The sequence below is a fragment of the Sphaeramia orbicularis genome, chromosome 7 (assembly GCF_902148855.1).
Source record: "Sphaeramia orbicularis chromosome 7, fSphaOr1.1, whole genome shotgun sequence".
In the NCBI taxonomy this organism is placed as follows: Eukaryota; Metazoa; Chordata; class Actinopteri; order Kurtiformes; family Apogonidae; genus Sphaeramia; species Sphaeramia orbicularis.
The window spans coordinates 16,090,315-16,109,723 of record NC_043963.1 but is presented as its reverse complement, the minus strand read 5'-3'; the positions used below and the strand labels follow the sequence as shown (position 1 = coordinate 16,109,723).

General features: G+C 36.8%; 1 protein-coding gene across 1 annotated transcript in view; it reads right to left on the bottom strand.

Annotated features, from left to right (window-relative positions):
- Positions 1 to 4,999: 4,999 nt before the first annotated feature.
- gnas (GNAS complex locus) overlaps positions 5,000 to 19,409 on the bottom strand; it is a 36,755-nt gene continuing 22,345 nt past the window's right edge. The window contains exons 5-12 of the mRNA XM_030138994.1: positions 19,123 to 19,220; positions 12,799 to 12,853; positions 12,307 to 12,380; positions 11,482 to 11,540; positions 11,264 to 11,384; positions 9,841 to 9,971; positions 9,009 to 9,076; positions 5,000 to 7,097 (exon numbers count right to left, since the gene is read on the bottom strand). Of these exons, the coding sequence (XP_029994854.1) occupies positions 6,951 to 7,097; positions 9,009 to 9,076; positions 9,841 to 9,971; positions 11,264 to 11,384; positions 11,482 to 11,540; positions 12,307 to 12,380; positions 12,799 to 12,853; positions 19,123 to 19,220 (753 nt within the window). The 3' untranslated portion in view covers positions 5,000 to 6,950. The remainder of the gene's footprint in view (positions 7,098 to 9,008; positions 9,077 to 9,840; positions 9,972 to 11,263; positions 11,385 to 11,481; positions 11,541 to 12,306; positions 12,381 to 12,798; positions 12,854 to 19,122; positions 19,221 to 19,409) is intronic.

The following is a 19,409-nucleotide window of genomic DNA, read 5'->3' as shown; positions in this document are numbered from 1 at the left end:
TAGACCCATAATCCTACTGGTTTAATGCAAGATCTTCAAGCAACCTTAATTGTACATATGATTTTTTTAAAATTAAAATATGATTTTTAATCCTGAGTAAATTCAGAACATGAGGGTGAAAATGACCCGCATTAGTTTAAAAAAATGTTTTTCTTAGAATTATCCAAATAATCAGGATTTCAAGAAATGTATCATGTTAGCATTTATTTGTATTATTTTTTACTGTACCTCTAGTGCTTGTATCTATGATAAAATTAAAAATGTAATAAATATAATAACTGGAATTATGCTATAAAATATGTTGTTTTAACATTTTACTTAAGTATTATGACTTTGGCTAAAAAAATTAATCACCAGGATGAAAGTCAACAATATAATTATTTTTTGAAAGAGAAACTCTAATTATATTTTTTAAATTTTCAACTTACCATTGATCCTTGCATCTTGAGACATCTCTTTAAAAATTGTTGATAAAGGAAACCAGTAAGAATATTTATTTATTTTATCAATACATGTGTAGTATTAATTACAGGGTAGCTCAAATCCTCCTATAGTTCTTCACAAACCTACAAATGCATTTAATCAGAGCTTATTTACTGCACATATCATTGTTTGTTTGTTTAGTCCTTTTTATTAGTAACTTTCTGTGAATTGAGATCACATCCGAGAATTTATCTGGTCTCTCTCACTCTTCAACCTTCAGATGAGTTCAACTACAAATTGTTTCATTTTCTACTTAGTTTTAGTACAAAGATCATTCTCTGTTTATTCTTTAAAAGTCACAAGGCCAGACTTGAATCATGAACAGAGCTGAGTCAGGAGCAGCTGTGGACTAAACTGCAGCTTTGAATCCATTTCCACTGCTGGAGATTCTTTGTTCTGTTTAACGGAAGTCATGATTCATCAGTAATTCCTTTATTACCAGAAATGGTCTACCTCTTTCTTTGTAATTTTTCCCTGCATTGAAACAACACATATATTTGTTATTTTCAAGATTTTTGTTGTTACTGTTTTATATATATATTCCTCCCTCTGATGGTGTCATAGGATGCAGTTCATTACTTTTACTCCTTGATCCATCATAATATTTTCAAGCATTTTTTAATGATTTATTTTAGATCATGGTTTCAGAGCTCGTACTATTTACTTTAAACAAGAGAGAGTGGCTGAGCAGCTGCAACTTCTTAATTTCTATATGGGTATATGAAGTCTATACACAGAGGATATAAACACAACTCCAAGTGTACATTTATTTTCATACTTACCTCTTATTACATCCCTTCTTAACAGGTGAGGCAAGAAACAGCAGTTGTTATCAGTATTTAGTTCTGTAGAGTAGTAACACCATTAGGGTTTTCCTTTAATTTGTCATCTGTATGTAGTCTGCTTCTTTTGCCTTGACCTGCAGCTTTTGATGAACCTTTGTCCTCATGGTATGGGCTTTTACATGTGTATGTATCTATGTATGTATACATGTGTAAAACCAAAACCTGACAGAGATATCAGACCCTCACCCCTTTAAGTCATATTAACCCTTTAAGTGCCAAAGTCGCAATATTGTAACAAGTAGCATAACTGAATGAAACACAGTTTTTTGAAATCTTGATATCAAAATTGAATATTTAAAAACAAACAAACGTTGGAGCCTGAAGGGTTAACAATGCCGAATATGTCCACAAAGTTGTGAATATACTGAAGAAACATGCAGGACTGTGCAAACGTCTTAGGCCAACATTATTATGTTTGTTGGTTTAGTGAAGTTCTAATGACCATTCATATGCATATATGCTACGTATGTATGGCAATAAAAGCAAAATGCGCAAGGAAAATACAGCTTCTATAAACTAAAGGGCCAGTATTTAGTGTGACCTCCCTTTGCACTTAACATATCTTCAACTGTTCGGTTCAGACAATATGAGATTCACTGCATTAATTTTCTCATGTTTTACACCAGGTTTCATTCAACATGTCAGATGTTTCTAATTGTTTGTGCTGCTTCTTGTCATGGGCTCAGAGGTCACACTAAACACTGACTTTAAGCTTTAGATACCATTTAGTTAAATTTTTTGTATGTCTTTTAAGGTTATATATACTTCATGTATTTTCTTGTATCTGAAGAAAAGAGAATGAGAAATATTTACATATGCTCATTTTAACCCTACAAAAACGTATGAGTCATTTTGTGGTGGAGCAGATGTCAGGACTCCCATCCTCTACAGTGAAGAATCCTTTAAAAAATTCTTTAGTCTATATCAGAGGTCTCAAAGGGTTCAGTCTGGCACCTGGGATGAATTTGTGAAATGCAAAAATTACAATGAAGATTTTAATCATTTTAGTTCAGGTTCCACATACAGACCAATTTAATCTCAAGTGGGTCAGATCAGTAAAATACTATCATAAAAACCTATAAATACTCACAACTCCACATTTTTCTCTTTGTAAATGTTAACATTTTCATGTCATTTTACTGTATTTACACTAAAACAAACTATCATTTCAGAAAAACGCGAATAACCTGAATATGAAAATTTTGAAATGTCTTTAGTGCAACTTCACCAATATTCTGCCTGTTATTAAATGTTTTGTGTATTTGTTGAACCACTGTGATCTGTAAGTTGTAATTTACATGTGCAAATGATAAACTGAGACATAATATTGTTAAAATTGCACTTATTTTGCACTTAAGAAATTTCAGTTTGTTCATGTTCTTCACATTGTTTTAAACGATAGTTGGTAGATGTAAACATTCTCATCACATAATTAAACTTTTTGTGATCTAAAACATTGAGGAAAGTTTGGCGTTGACATTATTTCTATATTATATTTCACTGGTCCAGCCCACTTCAGATCATATTTGGCTTAATGTGGCCCCTGAACTAAAATGAGTTTGACACCCCTGGTCTAGATCCTGATCCATGTCTTCTTATAGGAGGAAGAAGATTCAGGGCAGACCTACCTGGTGTAAAGGTTTCCATTTCAGTTATGCTGTTGTTTTTGAGTTACAACTATGTACAGACATTCATGAATGCACAGACTGACCTGAGTGCAACAAGAGTAGTAACAGTCTGGAATCTTCAAATTTCACTCAGGCTCAAAAATTAGCTTTTAAAATGCAAAGAAATAGTGTTTTAAACATTTGTGATAGAAATTATTTTTCATGATAACATTTTTGGCCCTGTCAACCAGTCCTACATTTCCTAGTTTTTACAAAAGTCTCCTAGTGCTAGTGCGTCTATCGCTGCATACACTGGATCTGGTACTGGTGGATGATTATAAGCTGCAGTTCAGTGCAATTATGTCCATGTCAAATAAGTAAATCTCTAACTACTGGTCTGTTACAAAAATAAAAATATAACACTACATTTGGAAACTTTGAAATATTTGCTGCATAATTAGGAACAAACTGAAATGAACCTACCACTAGCAGCTGAAATATTAAAGATGAATCAATGATTATAATCCACTACTACAGAGGATTTTGTGATGGCCACTACCTGCACTTCGACTTTTGATATTTTATTCTAATGCTTGTCCTTTTGTATTTTTACTTAGGTGACATTTTAATGCAGTACTTTAATGGAGTGATATTTTGCTTTTTTAAAAGTAATCATGCATTTTAAAACATTTCCCTGTGGTCTACATAAACTGTAAATGCTCTGCTTGGGTCTGAATTCTTCATTAATTCAACTCCACAGGTCCATCTTCAACCCTATTTCTGAGTAATGACAGCAGAAAGGTCATTTTTGAGCACTGGCCCTTTAAAAGCAAATGAGCCACTTCACATCCCACCCCCTCCAGGTTGTTGGCTGTGCTGCTCTGTCCCTTTCAAGCAACAACTGAACATTTTAGGTAATCTGCTCGAAATTTGGACATATTTTCAGTTTTTACTATAACCTCTGCTGCTGACAAACAATTATGGCATACTTGGAGAAATGTTCGTCGGAGGTCTTGACCTTATATGTGCAAATGTCATGACGTAACTAGTTACAAACATAAAAAATTAAGCAGGAATTAAAACGGGTTGTAAAAATCCACTCGATTCTTGCCAAAATGAATATAAAGATAGCTTTGCAGCTCCTGGAGGGTTCAAATTCAAACTTTTTGAACTATTAGGGTCCAAATACACAAATAAATGAACCAAAGACTAATAAAAGTGGGTTTAGCAAAATATGACCCCTTTAACTTGCACCTGATGATTTTTTTCCCACACTTTTACTCAATTACATTATGCAAGTATTTCTTTTCTATAGCAAATGAACTGATTTTACATTCATGGACTGGCCTTGGAAGTATAAGTAGACTTTTCAGTATAAAAATGTAAAAGAACACCTTACTCTTCTTATTCTTCAACAATCTATTCTTTAACTTCCAGCCTTATGTGTTCACAATAAAAGGTCTAAATGTACACACCTCTCCATCCAAATAAATACAGACTCTGAGGAGGAAATGACTGGTAAATGAGCAGGAAACTCCACTTCCTCTACAGCCTCTGATGCTATTGATGGAAATTTAAGGATAAGGTTGCAAAAATGCAAATGATGTAAAGCCCACTGGTCTATGTATGTGTTTTTATGTGCACTAATGACAGACCTGTTGCTGTCTGCACCAAAAAAAAAAACTTTATTTCTTTGAGCTCCTGTTCAGAAAGCAGAGACCCATATTTACTGTACAGATTAAATGAAGACTAGGGCACTGAAATGTTAATACTGTACACCACTGATGTGCAAGGCTAAGAAGAGGTACCCCTCCTTATCATCAGAAAATAAACTGAAAGGAATATTTTGTGTTTGTTTGGGTTGTTTCTGTCTTTCATTATCAAAAGAGTAGGATGTGTGTAGAAACAGGCAATGTTTTGCATTTGGATATTTCTCATCTCCTTTACTTTAAAGCTAAAAAAGTGTGACAGAAATTAAAAATGTAAATACACGTCTCAGCTCGTCTTTAACCCTTCAAAGTGTCCTTTGCAGATGGAAGAAAACAAAAGAAACCTGAACACAACTTCAGTTGAAAGGATTTAAGTTATAGCAATACGCACACTATCAAGTGTACAATTTGTCAAGGTTCATTTGATTCTAATAAAATACTTTTTTTTAAAACCCATATACATTTCATATATTTATCTTTTTGGGGTATATGGATCCAAAAATAGACATTTAAATCATAAAGAGAGAATGGGAGGATCAAGAGGGAGAAATAAAACTACAAAAGCTACAAATGGGTTTCCTCCATCCCCGAAGAGAGAGAGGACAGAGAAAGGAAGAGGAGAGAAAAGAGATAAATAAAGGCAGAAATGTGAGAGAGGAGGAAGTGGTGGAGGGAGGAGGGGGGTTAGGAGGGGTTTGGCCAAGCTATACAGCGCAGTATGACACCCACTTTAGCTCATTACACACGTACAGTCATGATCAAGGCACAGGGATCTTCTAAAAGTTATTTTTTTTTCAATAAAGTTGTACAAAATAATACATTTTACAGTCTGTACAAGAATAATAGTTCAGCAGTAAAGTAAAGACAGACATACAAAGGAGCCAGTAGTCGGGAAGGAAGGAGGAAAGATGGAGGAATGACACAGGGAGAGATGTAAGGATTCATGTCCCGTTTGTTTGTTGTTATTGTCTTCTTTCATTTTTTTTAATTGTTAAAACTCCAGGATTATTATACTTTATTTTCTCTCAAAACAAAAAAAAGGTAAAAGTGAAGATGGGACATTTATAGTGAGGAGAAAAGGAGAGAGGACAAATTAATTGTGTGGCAGAAAGAGGAAAGAAGTGACAAAAGGAGCGAGTGATAGCGACAGTAAAAGTCAAAGAAAAAGCGCACAGGGCACAATGGCACAAAAGTCTACACAGACAAAAACAGCTGTGGAGACAGTAAAACAGGGTCAATCATGACAAGATGAGTTTTCTCTTTAAATTATATGGTACTGTACTGTCGAAGGATGCTTTTTGCCCTCCATTTGTTAAGTTCCATAAAAGTTGGCATGTTTTTTTGTTTATTTTTTTTGTTTTAAATCCTCCTTTTGCTCCATTAAATCAGGCGGAACTCAACGTAGGAGTCAAAGAAGAGCCATGGTCGTCTCTGAGAAATTCACATCTGAGTCAGCTCAGTCCTGGTTTTCTATTTTTTGTTTTCGTGATTGCAACACACACCCCTAGTCCGTTTAGTTGCTTGATGTGGTAATACTGCGTCTCAGGGCTTGGCTGTGCAGTTGGTCACTCAGTCCGTTTAATCTCAAATCACTGTGCCGTAAAAATCAGCCAGCAGCTCGCAGTAGGCAGATCAGTAAGTATCCGGACTCATCCCGGTTGTGCAGTCCATTAAAAAGCAGGTGTGATATGTTTCTGTGTGTTTGGATTCATGGATGTTTCTGTAGGAAGGATTGGTGTTGCATGTGTGTTTGAGTCCTGAGCACAGTGCTTGTGATACATTTTACTGTTTTTTGTTACGATACAGCTGTGACGTTTCTTCCCATTTGCAGTAATTCCACAGTAATCTCTTTCAAATTTGCTTGGAAGAAGTCACTCATGTCTCATTCTGGCCTCGACAAGTTAGAGATATGTCTCGCAATTTCAACTGCAGCTCAAACCTCCTCACTGCAGTAAACACGGTCCAAATGAAGCCAACAAGAGCCGGTGAAGACAAAAGTTCAGGAGATTTTGGAAAGGTGATGATACGTGATGACAGATAAAGAGTACGGCTGGAAATTGTCGGTGGAGATCAGAGTGTGTTAAACCCTTCCATCAAATAGCTCTTTCTTCTGCAGATTGCATCAGTTCAAAGTTCAGGGTGCATTTTCTGTAAGTATGTTTTTGTGTTTTGGCCCACATTCCCGCTGTTTCTTCACAAAAAGTGCTCACACTTTTGTGGCAGAGGGAGTTCAGAGCCTCAGGGTTCAGGGTTTTCATAGTCCGATCTGTTCTTCGTGTTTTTGGCCGAACACCTTTTCTTTTCCATCACAACAGCTCGTACTGCCTCAGGTGCATTCGCTGGATGATGTCTCGACAGTCGTTGAAAACGCGGCGGATGTTTTCTGTGTCGACAGCGCAGGTGAAGTGGGGGTAACAGTAGTGTCTCCCATCTCCGCTAGCGGTGCTGATCCTCTGCAGGGGTGAACAGACAACACTAACAGTTAAAAAGCTATTTGTCTTAACATGGATCCTAACGTTCCTACAGCCCAATCAGAAAAAAATAACTTTCAACTGAATTGATAGGAGTCATGTGAATAATTAAACTTATTTGTATAGTACAATTTATAAACAGGGATATTCACAGTGCTTTACAAAAATGGAAAAGAGACATGTTAAAAACACATAATTACAACTGAATCATAATCCATAAAACATAAATCATAATCAATTAAAGTAAAAGAGAAGAGTGCAGATAGAACCCTTTCAGTTGTTCTATGAACAGCTGAACGGAGCTGTTTTCAGCCTGGACTTAAACATTGTCACAGTAGAGGCCTGTCTCGTGTCACCAGTGAGAACAGTTCCTGCATGGAACTGAAACGCAGCTTCACTGTGTTTAGTCCTGACTCTGGGTACCAGCAAAAGACCTGTCCCTGAGGTTCTTAGGGTCCGAGATGGTTCATATGGGACCAACGTTTCAGAGATGTAGTTTGGTGCTAGACCGTGGAGAGACTTATACACCCGCAGAAGTGCTTTAATAATAATACATCACACGTACATAGCGCTTTTTTGGACACTCAAAGACACTTAAACGTGTTTTAAAGTCTATTCTCTGAGCGACAGGAAGCCAGTGCACAGACCTGAGCACAGGACTAATATGGTCGTACTTCCTGGTTCTAGTCAGGATCCGATCAGCAGCATTCTGGATGTACTGCAGCTGAGTTACAGCTTGTTTAGAGAGTCCAGTGAGAAGGCCGTTACAGTAGTCTAACCTGCTAGAGATAAATGCATGGATAAGTCTCTGTAAGTCTGGTTTATATAACAAACCTTCGATTCTACCAGCCAGTAATAACCATATAATGGCATAAGATCATCATTGCTGTCTGGTTGGATATTCCAGCGAGATTAGATGCTTCATAACAGGTGGCAATAATTTGCACATTGTCTAAAAGTTCTATTGCAATTAAATGAGTTACACATTACGTTGTGTTAATGAGATATGAGTAATGTTGGGTAATGGAAGGTATTTACTGGTGGTTTTTTCTGTTTATCTGACTTTCATTGTGACTCAGTGTTTCACAAGGTGCAGCTTTAAATCTATTATTTACAACCAAACACTAAATAGCCCGTTCTAAAGCCACGTCTAATTGCACTTTTTTTTTTTTTTTACTTTATTTTTGTTTGATTTGTTCTTTTTCCACAAGCCATAAATAAGTATTGTAGAACAGAACAAGTAACATGCCGTAAGCAGTTATTGAGTTTTGGTCATAATATTGTATGTAGTCAATGTAGTTCAGTATTTTGTATATTGGCCAAGCCACATCCTTTGTCAAAATGGATAGTGCTTTAATGGGAGAACAGTCTGTAGACATCTCCTAGTGTTGGACTAACGTGAAAGAAGGAGCCAACCATGTTTATTCTAAAAATGTTAGGTCTTTATGAATTCATACTTACTCATACTCGACAAAAATAAAGTTAACCAAAATAAGTTTAGCCTAATTTTATAGTGGGCGCTAGTGTTACTTAATTCCCATGATGGTTTTGTTTTGTAGGTGTTACAGTATGAAATACTAAAAATCAACACTGAAGTTAATGCTACTTTATGTAACGAAACTTAACGATGTAATCCTATCCATTTCAATGACATTTAAAACATTTTAAAATCTAGATTAGATGTCAGAGTTTTATAGATTTGTGGAAATCCTGAATTTAATGTCAATGTTAACTGCTACACTGGAATCTAGAATTACTTCTAATTCTTATCTTAAGCAACTATTTAGTAAGTGCTGAAGTTGACTCCACTGTCTTTTATTATGTTCAGATTTAAAGGAAACATTTCTCAGGAAACTCACATTATAAAGGTTTATAGTATGTCTGTGTGCTTACCAGGAATTCATCTCGTATGAAGTATTTTGCCCTTGTAACTCGTGGATCTTCTCCAGGCTCTGGTGTTGCTGGGAAAGGAGAGGTGAGATTTCTTTAAGTATTTTTTTAGGATGCAACAAGGAGACTGAAAAGTTGTGAGAGCTGAGTTTGAAAAATGTATAAGATGGAATGAAGGCTGCTGAAAAATCTTGCAAGTTCATTTTCTATGAAAGAATAATATATAATATAATGTGTAACATAAAGAGTGATAAGAACTGTATAAAAGATGACAATAGATTTTAAGGGATGTTTATCAACAAAGCCCTCTTGTGGTCTATGACACTAAATACACCTTTCTGTTACACATTTATTTTGTTGAGGAATGGACAGCCCAGAATTATCTCACATATTTGTCATTTAAAGAGTATATTACAGGCCAAAGGCAGAAACTCTGCTGTATTTCTAGGTTTATCCCTGTGAAAATACACAGTGTCTGCTCTGATGCTCAGAAAACTTGTACAAAAGGTTTTTTCTTTAATGAACTGGGACATATTTAGCACAGGGCAGGAAACTAGGACGTCTTAGTACTTTTTAGAGACCACTTTGCACCTGGGACTGTTTGAAACAATTTGGGACATCCTACTCCACAAACAATGATTAAAATATTTCCCAAAAAGAAGGCATGTAAGATATTTACTATCTGATCTAATCTAATAACCTAATATTACAGATACTAATGAACATTTCACATTAAATTTCTACAAGTGGGTTCATGACTTTAAGGGTTCATCCAAACTGTTGATGTATCTTCTAGAAATGTAAAAGTGGGTGAAAGTGTAGTTCGGCTGCTCACCATCGTCAGGTGTGGTGTAGCGAGCAAATTCAGGAAAGTACTCCTCGATTTTGGACTTCCCTGCCAGCACTTTTTCTGCTAGCAGGTCCTGTTTATTTAGGAACAAGATGACAGAAATGGTCCGCAGCCACCTGAGGAGAACAAAAAACATAGAATTAGCACCAGACACTAAAGAGGGACACACCTACAACTCACTGTCAGCTATTTCATCAGGTGACAGATCTATCTATTCATCTGTACACTGTAAGTGGACAGGGTGCTTGCTCTTTATCCAAATAAAAATCCCAGTATTTTCCAGACATTTTCATAACTGACATTTTTTTCCCCAAGACCTTAACTTCATGTACTTTTATACTTGTATTCCTACTTTTTTTGGTTGAGATTGTACCTGTTGTTTGTAGTAGAAAAGTTCATTTTAATAAATGTAGGAATGAACGGATGAATGCATCATTCACAGTAAATTATGTTTTACTGACAGAAATGTTTTCAAAACATATTAAAATCACAAAAGTGCATGGATATCACACAAACAAGGTTCACTAGAATCATTCCAGTACTGACCAGTTAGTAAAATTATATAAAGCATATAAAAACTTGATAAGTGTTAGAAGTTATACTTCCTCCCACTCCTATTTGAATATGTTGATGAAGTCATATTTTGTTTTCATGTGTGTGTGTGTGTGTGTGTGTGTGTGTGTGTGTGTGTATATATATATGTTTTTCATGTTTTCTTGCAATCTGTTTTATTTCTAAGGATTGAAGTAGGATAACTTTGTTCTTTTGACAGAATTGAAATAAACTGAAACTTAGTAAGTAATATGCTTTCCTCATGTATTTTTATATATCTTTCAAGATTATATGCCTTTGAGTATACTCTAAAATTTGATTATGAGCAAATTTTTTTCCCATACATTATTAAGACTTTCATACAAAATTCCAGACTTTTCAAGGTCTGGAAAATAATGTTTCAAAATCCCATTCTTTTTAAGACCTTCAAGACCTGTGAAAGCACCCTGAGTGGATCTGTGGTTCAAAACATCAGGGTGGACATTAAAGGCTGACTTCTGGTACAATTTAGTGACCAATGCGTCTGTTGAGCGGATGGAAATTGCCCACACCTTCATCCCTTTGTGTAACTTTCATTTGCTTACATACCACTGGAACTTGTAAATAAAGTCCCAGATCTACCCATGATTGGTGTTATGCTGTGTTTGTTGCTAGGGAGCCCCCTCACTTAGTTACATAATCGTTAAAGAGAAGGTTCATAAAAAGTTTCCCAGCCTTGACACTGGGCTGAGTGAGCAAACATTTTCTGTCTACAGTTACAAAAAAGCTTCAAAATGGTGTTACTTTGCATTTTGGGAATAAGTTTTCCCCTTTTTTCTCTTCCATTCAACGATCAAACAGGTAGTTTTATCCTCACCTGTTGTTCCAGATGTTCTTGAAGAGGTTCAGGGCTTCCTGTAAACGGTTGGTCTGATTGTCCTCTCTGATCACCATGTTGTAACTGCTACTGGCCACCACGAAGATGATGGCTGTTACATCTGAGCAGCAAGGAGAAGCAGAGAAAAATCAGAAACAGTAGGAGAAAGAGAGAGAAAAAAAATGACAGAGGAAGCAGCAGCTGTGCACTGAAGTTACCGTTAAAGCACTGGATCCATTTTCGACGCTCATCCCTTTGGCCACCGACATCAAACATGCTGTGTAAATCAGAAACGAGACGTGACATTAACTGGTGAGATACTGCCATCATGTGGGCAAACTGTAAATAAAGGGCTTACTAAACGGCTTCTATAGAGGCCCACAGTGTACATTCTGAAGTGCAACTTTACCTCTGATCTAACTCCAACTTCTCATGATTTATAAAGTGTTAAAAAAGTCAGAATGAGACTGAGAGGGGGGTGATTAGGGAATAAATGTCCAGGTGTGGATCTGTGTGCAGTTCAAGGACATCAAGTCAAACGCTAATACAGAACCATATGAGGCTTTGACAGGCTCAGATTGGGTTTTTATAACATTTACCAGCTAAAAAAGATTCATCTATAAGAGTATAAATATAATTTGAAGTGTTTGATTGCCCAGCCTGCTGTGTATATCTTGGTCTAAACTGATAAATTAACCAGTTGATCCATTCGTTCTTGAACTAATCAAATGGTTCCAAAAAGAACAGTATCACACTTCAGTTCTGAGTTGGAAAGTGAAAGAGGTTTGGTGAATTAAAACTGAAGGACAGTTGGGTCACATACCTGATTAGAGCACTCCGATACTCATTTTTTAAAATAAATGTTTCATGAACTTAACCAGACTAAAACAACTGACGCTACATGAGCGTCAAGGCAGGAAGGCTTCACTTGATTGTGATAAATTTGCTCATTTTTAGTGCATTATCGCCTGTATTAATCATTACATTTAGGTCATACAACTCTACACTCATAAATATCACATTCTCTTTGTATTTCTACTCACTGGAAATTAACTTTGTCCACTTGGAATCTTGTCTCAAAGATCCCTGATGTGAGTACTCTGCATCGCAGCAAATCCTGGAAAAAAATAACAAAAGCAATGATAGAAGTTTGTTAAAACACAAAATAACACAAGTTCTCAAATTTCAAAACAGGCTTTAAACATCACAGACTGCATTAGTGTCCTAAATGTAACTTAACATACTGAATTTTGGAGAAACTGCAAATGATTTATTTATTTATTTTTGGTTTATGTGGTGAGATTACATTCATTTCAACTCCTGTCAAATCTAACAAGGACAAATAGATCAATGGCGTTTTCATCACTGGATTTTCTTTTCAGGAATGGGTACTAAATAATAAAAAAAATAGTTATTTGATTTTTTGTCTGAAATCAGCAATCAGTAATAAATACAAAGTGTTTTTTCAATTAAAGATGAGCAAAAATGAGCAACACCACCTTGGAAAAATGGATGATGGGTACAAATGCACTGACCTGATCTGTTGGAGTGTAGTCACTCTGTTTCACAATGTCAATTTTGTCCAGAAAACTAAAGAAAGAAAGAAAGAAAACATCACTTATTTGTTCACATTGTGATTAACATGCATATTACAAATGGGTGAAAAGTGAAATTGTCACCCTGTACAAAAGGTTTCCTCTCTGACAATGTGTTAATTTAAAGGAAATGCATATAACATTTTATGTAATGATTGAAACAAAGTGCTGTAATCATCACAAGTACTAAAACAGAGAACACAAACATCCCATCACTGATGTCATATGATGTGAAGCAGCTTTTTCCTCTCATAAGCAACAACAGCACCATGTGATTGAAAACCTCCGTTTAAACCAACATAAATGACAGTGTTATACTCAGCTGGTGACCTTCAAGGAGGGATTCTTTATACTGTGAATAACCCAGAAAACATTGGACAGCACTCATCAAGTATGTCCCAGAAGACAAGAGAGACCCAAAAGCACAAGAAGAAAATTATTAGATCCTCATAACATGAAACCAATCAGAACCTTTCTGAGTCAAGGCAACTGATAATTGACCCTGATGTAAGAGGAGAAAACGAAGCAACATCTATGGTCATGGAAAAACAAAACATTAAAATACGGTGGTCTGAAGGAATAGGGACAAATTTTCTTTTGTACAAATACCTCACTAAACAGATCTTAACTAGCACTCAGTTATCTGTTCCCGACTATTGTATTTTACTTTGCACCTCTGTATTTGAGTCCTTGTTTGCACAACTGCACTGTAACTTCACATTTTACTGATTTTTTTTTTTTACAGCAGTTCCCCTTTTGAGGGACAATAAAGACTTAGGTTAATGTTCCCAGACTGTCATTGTCCCAGTGCTGTGACCAAAGACAGACTGGGGCTAATTTATGATAGTGTCAGAAATGTAATTTTACCATTTTACAATGTAACTGCTGCAAAAACCTACATCTAGTGAACAACCAATTGGAACATTGCATACAATGACATCATTGATCAACGCAACAGGTGTGTCATAACTGGATCATGACTCAGGGTTCTCTGTTCACATTAACTCCATTACTGTAACAGGCCAATAATTAGCTTAGCTTCATTATGACTACAGTTATTGTGGTGCAGTTAGATGACACATACTTATGATGGTAAATATTTTGCACCTTTATTTGTGTGATAGAAGAAGATAAGAAGAAGATTCACAACATTTTATCATTACAAATAAAGTTATATAATGTATTTTTCAGTTCCACATGCCTCTTACCAAATGTTTTGTGCCTTTGTAGATCTGGTGTGATATGAAAGATGTAACGTACATGTGTAAATGACAAGCTGAGGCATAATATTATTAAAATTCACTTATTTTTCTTAAGAAATTTCAAGCTCTTCATGGGTAATCAGGATATTCACATTTTGTGTGAAAGAATGGTTTGTAAACGTTTGTAAACATTTTCACAAAGTAATTTTACTTTTTATGGACTAAAACAAAGCAAAAAATTTGAAGTTCTCATTATTTAGGGGTTATTTTTTTAGTACAGTTTACTGGTCCGGTCCACTTGAAATCAAATTTGGCTGTAAACTTGCCCGAGAACTAAAATGAGTTTGACACCCATGGTATTAAAACTGTAAAATTGTCTCAGGGAGGACACACAAACTTAGGGAAAATGTCAATGTAAATATGAATACACCTGAAGTACAGCCATCTTTCTCTGAGTCTATAGCAAATAAGTGCTATTTAACTAAAATCAAAGTAGCTGGAAAGACTTAAGGTACAGCCTGTTTTACCTCTATGGTGCCAGAACATAAAAAAGTTAATATTTGACACATGCAAAAACTTTTGCACAAACCATGAATGAAAAAGAAAAACAAAAAAGTTACAGTACAACTGAAACAGCTTGTTGATACTGTATATGGTGACCTCTAGAAATGAGAAAACAGAGGGAAAGAGAGAACGAGGACTGAGTGAAGACAACATGGCGGAGACAAAACGTGCACATGTTGAGAGATGAGAGTGAAGAACGAGAGAGGGAAACAGAGAGACTTAGAATGAAAGCAGTAGTGGCGTCTGTCTGACATTACAGAGCAGATTTCAAAAATAGCTCCCCAGCGCCCTGGCCTCCAGCACGGTTACCATGGAGACTCAACCACAGGCGCTATTAATAGTCTATCAGCTCCCAATCTAGTGCTGCTGGAGTACCTCCAGAAAGAAGAGAGACAGACAGACAGAGATGGAGAAAAGGAAGACAGGGCAGGAGAAGAGAGCAGCAGGATGAGCTTGTGTTTTTGAACAAGAAAGGGGAGGGAACAAAAGAGCGGGTTGTACCATCTTATCCGCCTCCGGGAGGAGCTAGGAGGGAGGTTTCCACACATGTAAACTCTGACAAGACCAAATCAATCCAAAGCACTGATTTAAACTATGTGAAATGTCCACAAAGAGAGATTTAGGAGGAACAAGCAGTCCAGAAGAGAGGCTTTTAGTCCTGAGCTCAGCAATGAAGGCATCCTCGTCAAACATCACCCCTCCTCCTCCTTCAAACATCCTCTGGTCTGTAGATGACTCAGCCCCGGCCATGTTTGCTCCCAAACACAGCCAACTGCTGCTCTTACATTAAAACTACTCAAAGACAACTTTAGGATTTTTCCTTACGCCTTCTTCCTCTGTGCTAACGATAAATGGACATCACACTGCAACGTCACCTAAATGTGAACAGTGAATATTTAATCTAGAAATAGAACGATAAATATACTTAAATAAAATCAGTACTTATCTCAAAAAAAAAAAAAAAAAAAAATGGAAATGGAAAATTAACACAGACACGTGACAACCAGATGATCTTGAGGATATCCCAGAGTCCTTTGCTGATCAAAGCGTGGGTGCGGTGATCCCCTGACATGATGAACCAATTCTCTGGATTTTTAGAACAGGCTGCTGTTTTAAGACTTTAAACTTTAAAGTAATAACGTCATTAAACCTACAATATTTTACCGATTCTGATTACAGATTTGAACTGTCCTGTTCTATATAAATGTTAAATAAAGTAATTTTATAAAACATGCACTAAGATGCAGCTTTTAATCAGAATGTCCAAAGTAGTCCCACCATCTGCTGTAAATATAACAGAAGATGAAAGATCATTTTAAAATATTGAGAAAATTAAACTGAAGAATTCTAGTTTTTCTCCACATGGGACAGAATAAATGTACTCAAAACAGAGTGAAATGATCAGATTAAGAATTTACATTGTTATTAGGTACTGATATTTTCCTATACAGTACTGTGCAAAAGTCTCTAGCTTTGTTGTTTGAGCAAGACTATGAGTACACATGCAACATTTCTCAATCTTTATAGTATTATATGCACAACTGTAATATAGAGCAAATATGTACAGTATTACAAACACAATTCTGAAAAAAATCGGAATATTGCAAAAGCTACATGGGATCAACTGGACACAGAAAAAGATAAAAGACCATGAAATCCTCTGGGACATTCTGAGGGTGTGTAATAAATCATTTTCAGTTATAAGAAAACCTCCAGACAGTTGACCAAAGACAGATTTAGATTTACTGGATCCTACTGTGGGTCACACTAATACTGACTTTACCTGCAGGAGCTGTTAAGTTCTGGTTTTGTGAGTGATTTTCAATACCGTGTAATTTTCCTGCATGTTTCTTGTTATAAAAAAAGACATATCCATTACAAACATGCAGAAACAACAAAGCTAAAGGCTGCCTAAGACTTTTGCACAGCACAGTATATGCATTACAACCCAATCCTCTCAACCTGATGGAAATTTCCTCCCCATTGGGCCAGTCTCTTCTGACTACATGAGGAATCTTCATTGTTTCTGGGCTGTTTTTGCAGCATTTTGATGAAGAATAGCTACCTTTGTCATACTGTTTTGACCCTTTACATTCCCTACCCCCAAAATTATCATTTGATTCTATCAGTCCTTTGTTCGTTTGATGCCTTTATCACTCCTGTTGTTTTCAGCGATCAGCAAGTCCCATGTTATCAGCCTCCACTGTCCCCCAGCTGGTCACTACTGTTTTATAAACCACCTCCTCCCTACTGTTGTCACTGTAAAGTCTTCAGGAGAGATGATTCACAGCTGGGATTACCATGATTCAGCAGCAGTAGTACATGTGTGAACCCATCTAAGATACATGGATATCTGAACTCAGACCTCATTGTGTAGTGGTCAGAGATAATGCATAGGTCCACGTTCTTCATTCATTTAGGGCTACGTTCAGACTGCAGGCAAATGTGGCCCAAATCCAATTTTTTTTTGCCCATATGTGACCTGTATCCAATCTGTTAAAGACAGTTTGAACAGCACAAACTTGATTTTTTCAAATCCGACCCAGGCCACTTTCACATGTGGTCCTAAATTTGATACGTATCTGATATTTTGCAATGCAACATCAGTCTAAACAGCCATGTGGCATTTATCCAACCTTTACATCATTGAATTGCAACAAACATCACAATTCTGCGTCCCAGGAGTGTTACTTCCATAAACACAGTGCGTGCAAATTCAGATTTCACCAAAAAATCCATATTGTGCATAAAGAGCTGCTGTCTGAATGTAGCCTTAGTGATCTGAACACTCAAAAAATAGTGAACTCAAGTCATTAAGGTTTGACTTGAGGTGGACAGCAGGGGTCCTCGCACAGAACATTTCTCATTAAATGTATACAATTCAGAATAATTTGAGGGGTTATATTATCATATTTGTGTACACCTGGCTTAGGTACTGTGCCTAAGCTGTATAATGGTAAGGAAAACTCTGTATAACTGACATATGTGCTCACTTATCAACAAAAGTTATACAAAAAAATTGGAAAAGCAAACTGAAATATTTTATAAGTATGTCCCACATCTTGAGAAATCTGTTTGCATGGAAATTGCTGAAGAATGTTTAGATTTTTTTCTTCTTTTAATTTCTGGCAGACTAGGTACAAGGAAGAGCACAACGACCTGCTGTTGGTTAAAAACATTAAAGCAACTGCTCTTCACAAACGGGTACAATGTTCGTTTTCATTCCAACATAGAGCAGGGAAGACAAATCCAAACACAACTGATCACTACAAATGCCGGGAGTAGGGATGTAACAATTAGAGATTTTGGTGCTACAATTATCATCAGAGAAATAATCACGGTTTCATGATAACTATGATTATTTTGTGGGGGGGTTTATATGTGGGGGTGCGGTCCATGCCGCGCATACTTCACAATGGGTACGTGCAGACCATACGACCCTACGTCCCTTTGCAAAGAGAAACTTAACACACGTTACCAATTCCTGTACATCTGCCGTTGTTGTGAAGTTCATTTACCTCCTCCCTACCTCTTGAAACTTCGCTAACTTTCATTTGAGGGGGCAAGACATTTGTATCAGGGGACATTGCCCCCTCTTGCCCCTCCCCAGAACTAGTGCCGCTCTATAGTTGCATCAGACTGTTTCATGCAGTTTGCCTTGTGATCAAACAGAGCATGTTTACTGCATCAATTCACAAGTTAACCCTCCCAAAGCTTGTATGACAGTCTGAACTGCTGGAGAAGAATGGCCTTACTCTACCAAAGCTATGCAGACAGATTGATGTGAATGGGTTGGACAATGGTAGCCTGAAGCTGCATAGATGACGGCAGTAAATGCAAACTCTATGGAAATGAAAGTGAGCCTGCATTGAAAATATATTTACGGTCAAGACATTCAGAAATACGTCCACCCCCTGAGACAGATGGTCAGTTTGTTCCTTCTCTTTCATTTTCACTCTTGGAATGTTGAATGCAGCTTGTGTAATGTTGCTTTCATTCCATTTGGGAAGCACATATTGGCATGTCTTTGGTTCTGCTCTTAATCTACTGTACTTTATGAGACGTTTTTTGGCAGCACTGACGATTAATTAACCGTGACGTTTAAAATCGTAACACCATGACATCATTACAACCCTAGCTGGGAGTGAAGTGACATACTTCGACCTGTCCACTTGATAATATGTTAAGGCCAGGTCTGAACCGAGCAGTTACACTTTCTAAAAGGACAGACCCTTCTTTCCAGTGTAGCTGTTCAGCACTGCTATAGCCACATTTGTCTTTCAGACGTGTTAAAATGACAAACTCCATGACCGAGTGACACTTTGACCATGTCCACCACTTCAAAGTCCAACTGTGATTCTTGTCTCATTTCAACACCTGTAACATTACAAACGGACAAACTACTGTCACTAGGTACTCGACATTTTGTCAACATTCAATTACATTAACAGGACACAGAATACATGACACTCCATCAGTACGGGAGCCGGTTACTTACTATTGTGCACAGTCAATTAGCTGGTACTCGTTGGATCTCTCGTAGCACGCTCGGACCCCCTCGTCCTGCCATAGTGTCTTTGCATGGTCGTAAAACTCCTACAGAGGCAAAAAGAAACAGAAGTGCATTAAAGGCTAATAAGTGATTAGCCACAAACATGTTAAATCTTAGTTCATGTGCTAAACTAAACAGAAAGGAGGACATGGTCATCTGTTTTTCATGGTGTTTTTCTAAGGGCAGTGGGTCCTCAGGGTTTTTTGTTGACACCACATGCAGTGTTCGCTGTG